General features: G+C 31.2%; 1 protein-coding gene across 1 annotated transcript in view; it reads left to right on the plus strand.

The window, feature by feature from the left end:
• Positions 1-9,026, plus strand: part of LOC139511219 (heat shock 70 kDa protein 12A-like) — a gene marked incomplete in the record, with an annotated part of 95,680 nt that extends 86,654 nt beyond the window's left edge. The window contains 2 exon segments of the mRNA XM_071297797.1: positions 1,744-1,897; positions 7,726-9,026. Coding sequence (XP_071153898.1) covers positions 1,744-1,897; positions 7,726-8,759 — 1,188 coding nt within the window.
• Positions 9,027-11,941: the final 2,915 nt, after the last annotated feature.

Here is an 11,941-nt window from a genome sequence, read left to right on the forward strand (position 1 = left end):
ACGATGACCTGTAGTGATTAATTTCTGAGTCATTTGGTCTCTTGTCGAGAGTTGTCTCATTAGCAATCATACCACACCTTCTTTTTTATATTAATACATCTATAGTGATCGATACAAAGCACATTCATACTTTAACGAAAACAAAAAATATAGATCTGAGAGTACTCACAGTTACTGAAAGCTAGTTCAAAGCTAATAACATTTAATTGTGTCAAAGACTATTATATATATATCAGTACACATCAAACATCCAATAACAGAAAGATAGAATGACACAAGATTCAAAGCTAACAGTTACAAGATAGATTAAAAACCATTCCTAACATTTAACTGTCGAAATATTGGAGTGTGATAGCTTGTCAAAGTGAATACGAAAAATTGTAAAACTAGAGACTATAAAGAGCCTGTGTCGCTCACCTTGGTCTATTTGCATATTAAACAAAGGACACAGATGGATTCATGACAAAATTGTGTTTTGGTGATGGTGATGTGTTTGTAGATCTTACTTTACTGACCATTCTTAATGCTTACAATTATCTATATCTATAATAAACTTGGCCCAGTAGATACAGTGGAAAATATTTTACAAAATTTAAGAAAATTGTTAAACATTGACTATAAAGGACAATAACTCATTAAGGGATCAATTGACCATTTTGATCATGTTGACTTATTTTTAGTTCTTACTTTGCTGTACATTATTGCTGTTTATTGCTGTTTACAGTTGATCTCTTTCTATAATAATATCAAGATAATAACCAAAAGCTGCAAAATTTTCTTAAAGTTACCAAATTATGGGGCAGCAACCCAACAACAGGTTGCCTGAATGGTCTGAAAATTTTAGGGCAGATAGATCTTGACCGAATGAACAATTAAATCATGTCATTTACTCTAAAAACTTTGGTTTCAGAGATATGAGCTAAAAACTGCATTTTACCCTATGTACTATATTTAGCCATGTCGGCCATCTTGGTTCGCGCTGATGGTCATCGGACACTATTTTAAAACTAGATACTTTAATGATGATTGTGGACAAGTTTGGTTAAATTTGTCTAAGTAGATTCAGAGGAGAAGATTTTTGAATAGTTCTATTGTTACGAATTACAATGGATAATAGAGAATATCCAAATCATTTTGCAAAATAATCCGCTCAACCTGATGTTCCTTTGCCTTTTGTGAGCTGTTTGTTGTGAGTTTGACACAAGTTAACATACTTAAACTTGTATGATAGGTCGTTTTGAAGCTGTCATATTTTTACGTATGTGAATAAATTTTCAGGGTGCGAAGTGGATTACTTTGTCCGTAAATTCGCACAACCCTAATATTCCTTGTTGATGCGGCTCCTGGTGGTAAAAAGTCCTTATTTTAACACAATAAGTTCTCTGAAATTTTAATTGTTTCATATATTTAATAACTTCATAGTTTTTACACATTTATTCTATAGTCCTCTACCTTCCAAATCGACGAAAATGATTAAGCTCAGTCACTTGTAAAACATCGAAACATGTCTAATATCACTACATAGAGATGGTTTGTTTACATACAACTTTTGTGTTTCTCAATTTGAGACGCATTAAGGATATTGACCCATTGAATTATTACAAGTAAGCACATTGAATAAGAATTGTCAAGTTAAAGATGTTATTGCAGATCTTAATATTAATCAGTTTCTTCATGTTATATCCCTCTAAAAAAATATAACTGTGAAAAAAACCCGGTAAAACGTTTAAATTTAAATTGTAGGCTGGAATCCCAGATGACTGTCTCAAACTTGCACTAGAACCAGAGGCAGCATCCATATTTTACCAATACCTTGCTATAGGAAAACAGGACCTAACCAATTTGGATAACAGCATAGCAAAGACTGGAGCGAAGTATATGCTTGTCGATTTAGGAGGTATGGTTAAAGAAGTTTTCTCGTTTTTTAACCCGTCTTGTCAGGCCGGACATGTTGAGCTTTTGTCATCAATAGGCGATCATCATCGTCCGTTTTAAACTTTAAAAAGTTGATCTTCGAAACTACTGAAGTCAATGAAACCAAACATTTATGGTGTCTGGATGATAAAAAGAGAAAACATAACCTCCAAGGCTAAAATGCATACAATAATTACCAAAATTTTATAGCAGCAAGTTTCAATAAACAATATCCCTATTTGAATCCAAGCACCGAAGTTACATGTATGTTAAGAAAATATTAGAGGGCCCATAATACTATCCAACGTATTGATTTCGCCACTGTAAAGTTTCATGTTGATGTTGTATTCTTCTTCAAAATGAATAATTACGAAAGTCATTATGGAATAACCGTTTCACAAATGATATCGGATACGTTCCTTACGTCGTAACTACAATCCCCTTCCCTTTCATGAATGTGAACTACCGAATTGGACTATTTACCGTATGTGTTATCACATAAGCAACACGACGGGTGCCAAATGTGGAGCAGGATCTGCTTACCCTTCCGGAGCACCTGAGATCACTCTAAGTTTTTGGTGGGGTTCGTGTTGTTTATTCTTTAGTTTTCTATGTTGTGTCATGTGTACTATTGTTTGTCTGTTTGTCTTTTTAATTTTTAGCCATTGCGTTGTCAGTTTATTTATGAGTTTGACTGTCACTTTTGTCATCTTTCGTCCCTCTTTTTCAATATTTTGTTTTTTCAATAATCAATTTGTCAATTTTATTCCCTCGCCAATACTATTTACAAAATGTATGTGTGAAAAATAATTATTATAATTTCCTGAAGGCATTTTGGTGAAATACGTGTAGACAATGCATGGCGTATGGACCGGTTCGCAACACAACTTTCTTTGAACGAAATGGTATTTTTTTTATTAAAATACTTTGATACTGGCGTGAAAAACTAACATTGTTCTATCGACATTTGCTATAAATTTTCATTTCATTTAAAAATTAGCAATGTATCTTTTTTTGTGTACAACTCTTGTTCCTTGTTCGGAATTGACTATCTTTTTTGTTGTCTTTTTTGGTATTGTCAGCTCTACAATTTTTGTTTTAAATTTTGGATTTAAATCATGATTATAATATACCATTTGGAACTTATTGTACGTATTATTCTATACTTTTAAAATGTCAATACAAGAACATATGTTGATTCAAATCATGATTATAATATACCCTTTTGAACTAATTGTACGTATATTTCAATACTTTTGAAATGTCAATACAAGAAAATATGTTGTTTTATGTCACTAGCAAGTGGAATGATTGGAACAACCCTATATACTTTCCATAAAGAAACTCAATTCGTCTTGACCTAACCATGACAAAGACAAAAATGTATATGGTTATTGGATGGGGGATGAGGGGGTTTGCATGATATTTGAATGTTACCAAATGTCATGGAGTGGACATGACCCCTTGAGATAAACACGAAATATTCATGAACTTAATTTTGATATGACAAAAAAAGGATACTATAGATAGTTTGGGGTAAGGGATCAAGGCATTTGATTCAAACTGACACGCCAATCAAAAAATAAACAGGCATCCCCATATAATTATCGAAGTCGTATTTTTTGTTTTATTGTTTATATTTCATTCAATAACCATTCATTGTAAATGTTTTGGGGGAATTAGTATATTCTCAACAGTTATGCCATTCGACAATAGTGAAAATCAGATCTAAACCTACTTGTAAATATCATATATATTCATACCCTTTTAGAAAATGAACCCCTCCCTTTGTAGAAAATCGTTAGAAATTGACGCTTGACACCCTCCTTTTTTCAAAAAACATATGGGGGCTTAGAACCCCTTCTTATTTCATTTCCACGTGGCTACATATATCTTGTTGCCACCCAATTCAAGATTCATGCACCTTGGAAATATTAATTTTATGAAAAATTACATTGTTAGCCCTCACACTTGTAAAAGTCCTGACGGGTTTTTTTTTTAATCCAATTGAAAAGTTTACATATAGCAATGTATAAGACAAGCTCGAAAATCAATGGCGATCGACTATTTTCAAACGCCCGTTTAAAGGACGTATTATGGTATCCCGTTGTCCATCCGTAGTCAACATGTCGGACATTAACTTACAACGCTTTAATCAATTTGTATGAAACTTTGGTGAATGGTTTATAACTATTGATGTGAGATCCATTTTGTATTTTTTTTTAATTTTAGATTTGAATACTCCGATTTTTAGAGGTTTTATTCATTACAAAAAAGGGGATTTTTCAGTTTTCTGACAATAACTCAAAAACACTTTCACCAATTTGCAAGAATCTTTGGAGAATTGTTCATATATATTGACATGAGCTCCCTTTCATTTTTTTTTAAATTTTAGATACTACGTTTCCGAGTTATGGAATAAACGAACAGACAAAGCAGCATATGATCAGAGCTTTGTTTTTTTCGTTGTGAGCAAAATTACAGTCCCTGGGTGCTCTGATCATATGCTGCTTTACCCGGTCGTTTGTCCAATCAGTTTGTATTGCTCAAATGTCCAATTTTATACCACCAAACCTCGTAGAGAAACGAAATTTTGTCAGTGGTTACCTCTTAAAACGTATAGAAGGTGCATATAAAAATGTGCATGTAAAAATAAGGCCATAATGATCTACAGTTTGAACTTGAATGATTATGGGTGAGTATTGCATTATTATAAATGTTTGGTGTCCTTTAAAAATCCTGTAGTGGTTAAATGTAAAATCAAGCATAACTTCTTAGTTTTAGAACGTATGATTCCATATGTAATGCGTCCTCCGTGTGCAAATATGGACCGACATATACATGTAGGGACCAGTTTGATAAAGTAGGTTGTTTTTTCTTTTGTACTGTCATAGATTCCCTCCCAATGACTACTTAAAACCTCCAAGTTTAAGAAGAATTGCACTTTGTTAGCAAATTAAGACCTCAAAAAATAAAAAATGAATATTTCATAGGATTTCACTTTCTTTGTCCAAGGGTTATTCGTCACTTTTCAAATATTGTGACATGCAGTTTTGAATAAAATATGTGAACGAAATGTTTGGTTACCTAGATTAAAGTAAAGTTGTGTAGGAATTTAGTGTTTCATCCCTGCTTTTCATTTGTTTGTATCAATTTGCATCTTCTGCTACTGGTATAAAGTATGACGTTAAATGAACTATGTAAACAACTACAATTCAAAGACGAATAATTATTTGTAACAGTTGACATATCTTTGATAGTAACGATTGTATACAAAAATAAGGTCAAATTGACGTTCGGGGTCTGTGTATATTTGCGTCCATTCGTTTTTCGTTTTTAAATATAAAAAAAAACAAAAAAACAAACGACAGTGGTTTTATGCACCTGATATCATTTATTTTTGGCTTGAGAGCGTACAGTAATATGAAAACGCTGAAATAAAGAGAGATTTTTTTTTTTTTTTTTGTAAAGAATATTCATGGCCTCAGCAGTTTCTATACTAACTTTTTAAAAGTTGAGATCGATCTTTGGTCTAATGTAAACGGGAAAGATCGCTCTTCAATCGGACTTAAATAGTCTACCTCCAGAGGTGGTTTTAAAAAAATCGATCTTTTTTTGAATCGATCTTTCTTTTAGTGTAAACGCTTAGATCGATCTTTTTTCAGGTGAAAGTTATATTTAGATATGAAAATAAATCTGCGCATGTTCGACGGCAAACACACGGGCTTCAAAACGATGGCTGGAATACAAAAAGTAAACATAGATTCCGCTGTTTTGGGGATTATCTTCTAAATCGATAAATTCTATTTCTTTGCTGCAAAACCTCATCTTCAAACACATTGACCGTTCGTTTTTTAGCGATAGTCTACGCACATATCTTTGTTAAATGACTTGTGATGTGTGAACCAAAATAATAATTATTAAATCCATACGAAATCCCAATGAGCATCTATTTTCTACATCATTTTGCAGTGTGTGCGAGATGCAGAATTTCCATTAATATTTTATTTTAGGATTATTTACTTACGAAATATAAGGTAATAAGGTCAGACCTGTTCTTTTTATGTTGCAGTATAAATGTTCCGGACCATATGAGTGTTTGGACCATACGCATATAGTCATGACCATATGGTTATATACTCATATGGTCGGGGTAATTAACACTCTGTTACAGTTTACTTTTAATACTTCTAAACTCTTCATATGGTATGACCGTTCTTATAAAGACGCTATCATATAGGTAATTTTATTATTATATTATAATAAAAATATTAGCTAAAAAAGAATAAGAAGTTTCACATAGTTAATTTTACTTACTTGTCAAAACTATAATAAACACATTTTATACCGATGGTCATTACCGATGATCATTACCGATTTGTTATTACGAGTGAATGGCAATATGTCGACTTAAAAAATAAATTCCAAATATTTCATATTGAATTGATACACAAGAAGTCACTTGAAAGTAACATAGCTATTCAAGTGAATATGGTGTATTGCAGTCATGTTACGATATTTGAGATCTAGAGCTTCTTAACAACACCGTAGACATATCGGAATAGCCCAAGACCTCGGTATCACTGTACGCAGCTACAAAAAGGCTAGCTTTTCACTCGCAAACAAAAGGTATAAATGAAAAGGATCGTGCACAACCAAGACTTGCAAATGCAAAAAAGCTATGTTACCGTGTAGAAGTAAATGTCATCCCAAGGCTACATGTAAGAATGTAATCAGAAATGAAAACTAATATGGCATTTATATTTAATTTTTACGTAGTATTTGAAATATGAAAATAATACATTGTCATGTAACCAACATTGTTTTTTTAAGTTAAAGTTTTTGTATTATTGAAACTTTTATAATGTTATTTAAAAAAATATACCTATATGGTCCGAATACTCATATGGTCCGGCCCGTTAATAACCAAACGAGTATTATATTCATATGGTCCTACCATACGCGTATGGTCTAAATACTCATATGGTCTGGAACATAAACGCAATGGATTAAATAAGATCGATCGATCTTGCTTGTGCAATGTTAACACGAACTGATCTTTTTAAGATCGATTCAAATAAAGATCGAACCAATTTCGAACCAGTGTAAGTACATGCTAACATCCCTCTCCTGATCTGAATTTATAGGACAATCGCTTATCACTGGGAACGCTAAGCATTTGTTTTGGCTCACTATAACTGAACAAAATTGGAAGAAGACACAAACAATGCGAATAATGGTTGCCTTTCAATTTTGATCGATCTACTAAGGAAAGCTAGATTAACAAGTTGCAGAATGTAAGATTCAATTTGCAATTAAACGTAGAGATATAAAGTTTTGTGTTCTAGACCCAGTAACGAAACATTGTAGATGTATATTTTGGTCGGGTTGTTGTCTCTTTGACACATTCCCCATTTCCATTCTCAATTTTATTTAACTGAACAATTGATGAAAATACTATATGCGTTTAAGCAAAAGTTTTCCTTAGTAAACTGATCCAAATACTATTTCAGCGCTTGAATCCAAAAAGATAAAAGATGGCCATATTGATAAATAGAATAGAATTAGCATATATACGCTCATACCACATCTTCCTATATCTACATACTGCTGATTGGGGTTATCCTCTTTCCTTACTTCTCACCTATCTTTACTGTGTGAAACTATTCAAGTCATATTTTTGAAAATAAACAAGACAGTTTATTAAAATATTTTCGTTTTTTTAAATAAATCATGCGTAAACTAGAAACATTTTATTGAAATAAGATCTTATTCATTGATTGTAACTTTGCCGTATTATTGAAATTGTAGGTGGTACTGTTGATATTACTGTCCATGAAAAGGGGAAAGACAAACAACTTAAACAATTATGTAGAGCTACAGGAAATGATTGCGGGGGTAATGCTGTGAATGAAAAGTTTCTTCAGATGTTTGATGAAATATTTGGAAATGAAGTTATGCAATCATTGAAGGAAAAACATCCAGGTGAATACGTGGATTTGGTACGAGATTTTGAATATAAGAAGAGAACCGTAAAATACAGAGAAAAGGTAATTATCCGTATACCTTATCAATATCTTTGCGAACATTGTATTGCAGCATATTCAAAAGATCTTAAATCTTGTGTATATTCATCATCATATGGGAAATATATACGCCTACTAGGAGATAAGATGCGGATTGATTATTTCATCTTTCAGTCCCTATTCAAACCAACAACAGAAAAAATTACTTCTCTGATTAGAGTAAGTTTGAAAAGAAAAGCCGCTTCTAGAGTTTCTACAATACTTCTTGTTGGTGAATTTTCAAATTCACATCTTATTCGGGATGCTATAGCTGAAGAATTTACTAACCAATGTGTCATCGTTCCAGAAGAAGCGGATCTTTCTATTTTGAAGGGATCTGTTTTATTTGGACACAAACAGGACTATATCTGTTCACGTGTAGTACAATTTTCCTATGGAGTTGGAGAAATGTTTGACACGGAAAAGTTCGACATAAAACAACCCCTTGAAAGCCCTAAACCAAACAAATGTCAAAACATATTTTCACAGATTGTTGAAAGAGGCCAAGAGGTAGAAACTAGTAAGAAGTTTACTACTCATCATTCAATAGTTGACGCTGAACAAACACAGTTGAAATTAAAGTTATACGCATCAACCGAAAAATCTCCAACATTCACCGATGAAGAGAAATGTTCCTTAGTAGGAACAATAACAATACCATTAACTGGAGGAGAAAGAAAAGTTATGCTGGAATATTTATTTGGAGATACTGAAATTGACGTAACTGCTTTTGATGTTCTTACACATACACAATTGCGTTCGTCGTTCGACTTTGTGTAACATCACCTAGTTAACCAATCACAATGCAGTAAAAAACTCTTTTCTATTTTGTGTTTTCTGCTTTTGCACCATCGTCATAATAATGGAAAAGACATTTTAGTACGCTATTCTTAACTTACAAACAATATCGATATCAGGTCAATATTTCAACCTCTACGTGAAGTAACAGTTACCCAAGATGACATTTTAGGTAGTAACAAAATTAAATCAATTCTGTGAACTAGTTACCAATACACTTGAAAATTTGTGTATAAAATATTCTGCAAAAGCAACGACATTATAAAATATTTTATGTATGAAAATTATATAGACGTTGAAAATAAATATTAAATATGCATGAATTTTGGGTCCTTATAACTCTATAACTTCGTTTTTGATTTGATCTTTTCAGGGGATGTTTTCCAAGTATTTATAGAAAAATGCTCTGTCGTTCAAATGTTTTAACCTATTTCTTTGATGAGTTTTTTATTAGTACATTCAACTTTTTATATGAAAATATTTTCGTAAAATAGAAAAATGTGATTTTTTTAAAACTTTTATCCTAAAAAAAACTGATCATTATACTTTATTCCAAAGCAATACAGCTTATAAGATATATACAAATAATTTTACATGCACAAGTATAAGAATTTTTACAAGAGTTACATAACATATATAAATATAGAGGTGGGCATGAAAGAAAATATAATGCATAAAACAAAATACACAATACAAAATACGAGTGGAGAATGATAAAATACTTAAATAAAGTGAGAACAAGTATATCATATAATGAAATTAAATTCTAAATTTTTCTGCTGATTTTAAAAATATACCTAAATTATTCAATTCTTGAATATTTCTGACAGATAACAACTGGATAAGTTTGTATGTAGAAGGATTTCTCCAAGTATACGTTTTGTTATACTTTTCTCGGATTTGACTATATTTTTTACATTCAAGAATAAAATGGTATTCATCTTCAATAGAGCTAGTATAACAATTTGTACATTGCCTATTATTTTTATCAACATTATAATATCTGCCTGTTTCTATGGTTAATTTATGAGCTGATATACGATTTTTACAAATGTATGGTTGTATATTTAATTTACAGGTCTATCTAAATAAAATTGCAATGCGTGTGTACTATATATGTATCTATACAAATGACATGTATTTGAATTCTTAAAAAACACAGTTACTTCATTAATGAATGCACCGAGCATTCTTTCTTTTAATTGTGATAGAAAAATATATTTACAAGCTACACATACACTTTGATTTATCCAAACATAATTAAATCCATATCTAAACAAAGTATCTCTAATTTTACAACACCAGTTTTGTTTATCATTCTTTTTAATACAACTTCTTTCATACATCTAATCATAGCAATTCTGTGATATACAATTTTCTTAACATAAATATTATAACCAGTATATGACCACTCTATACAATGTACATTGGCAATCTAACTAATTCACAATAAATCATATTAGTTACAGCACTCGTTTTGACTTTAAGAATACGTTTTAAAAAATGCAAAATGAACCTTTTCGATATTTGTTGCCATATGAAATCCCCATATTTCTGAGCAATAATTCAATATGCTTACTTCATAAGTATCATTAATGACAACAAAGTTTCAGGATTATAGTAATCGCCATGTATTTTATTAAATATACTAAACACAGCCTTGTTGTCCTGTTCTGATTGTTTATTTGAGTATTTGCAAAATTACCAGTATAAAAGAATACAATTCCCAAATACATGTACAAGTTACATATATCGATAGCCTTTCAATTTATATACCATAAAAAGCAATTGGTCTGCAAAAAGACGCTCGACTTTGGTGTATTCGGATAATGGCTTGTTCTCATTGTTAAGGGCCATACCGTCAAATGAAAATGTTTGCTTTCTTTTATTCCCATTAATTTGACAGTTGTAGGAAATTAATCCTTCATTTCAGTAAAATATTTCTGAGTCATATATCTTGGGTGTTTCAAAGCACCATTATTTTATCATTTTGTGTTTCTATAAAAAATATTGGAAACTTTAGGTTACATGGTTACTAAAGCTTGAACAAAAATTAAATATGCTATACCAAATGAATGGCTCAAGGTACTTAAATCAGAAAAATCAAAAGAAAAAAATAAACTTAACCTTTGCATTAATACAAAAGAAAAAATAAGATAACAGTTTTACAAGTAATGGAAACAAAACAGATTTACACACACATTAATAGTGGAAATAAAGACACGCCTCCAGGTTTCTTTAAATGGAAACGTGTACTAAAAAGTAAAATCACAAAAACACTGAACTCCAAGGAAAATTCAAAAAGGAAAGTCCCCAATCAAATGGCAAAATCAAAAGTTCAAACACATCAAACGAATGGATAACAACTGTCATATTCCTGACTTGGTACAGGCATTTTCTTATGTAAAAAATGGTGGATTGAACCTGGTTTTATAGCTAGCTAAACCTCTCACTTGTATGACAGTCGCATCAAATTCCCTTATATTTCCACCGATGCATGAACAAAACAAACAGTCACCAATAGGTAAAAATGTCAAAAATAGGGGTACAGCAGTCAACATTGTGTTATCATCTTAATCACTATAAAAACAACAAATGCAACGAAGAAGCACAAAAAGGCATACATCAAAATTAACATCCTCATTATGCTTATATTATACGATTTTATTTATCGACGTAAAATACACCCATAAAGGATGGAAGGTTTTAAGTACTGGTGTAAAATTGCGCGTTTGAAATTCGCACAGGTAGACATCAAATAATTTTGTCATTCAAAGTATGGCGGGATACATAAATACAGTCATGTAAAATAGATATAACAAAATCAGACTTAACAGTAAAAGTAATAATAATAAATAAAATAATAGTGTGGTTCAAGGTAGGGACGGGATACATAAAATAAAGTTAGATTCTTTAATCCCAATTAAATCAATGCTAAACTTTGTATTTACTTATTTAAAAGATAACAGATTAAAACTATTTAAATGGAAATAGCTGCATCATATCCTTCCTTGTAAACAACTGCTTTTTAAATGGCAGATAAAAGAAGACAGTAAATGTGACTTATTTAATGTAACAGAAGATTATAAAAAAAAAATTCCTGGAATGTCAATACTTTAAAACTTTTTGGGAAAAAATCAAAATAATAGTAAATAAAGTTAAAA

This window comes from Mytilus edulis, chromosome 2 (assembly GCF_963676685.1).
Source record: "Mytilus edulis chromosome 2, xbMytEdul2.2, whole genome shotgun sequence".
Lineage (NCBI taxonomy): Eukaryota > Metazoa > Mollusca > Bivalvia > Mytilida > Mytilidae > Mytilus > Mytilus edulis.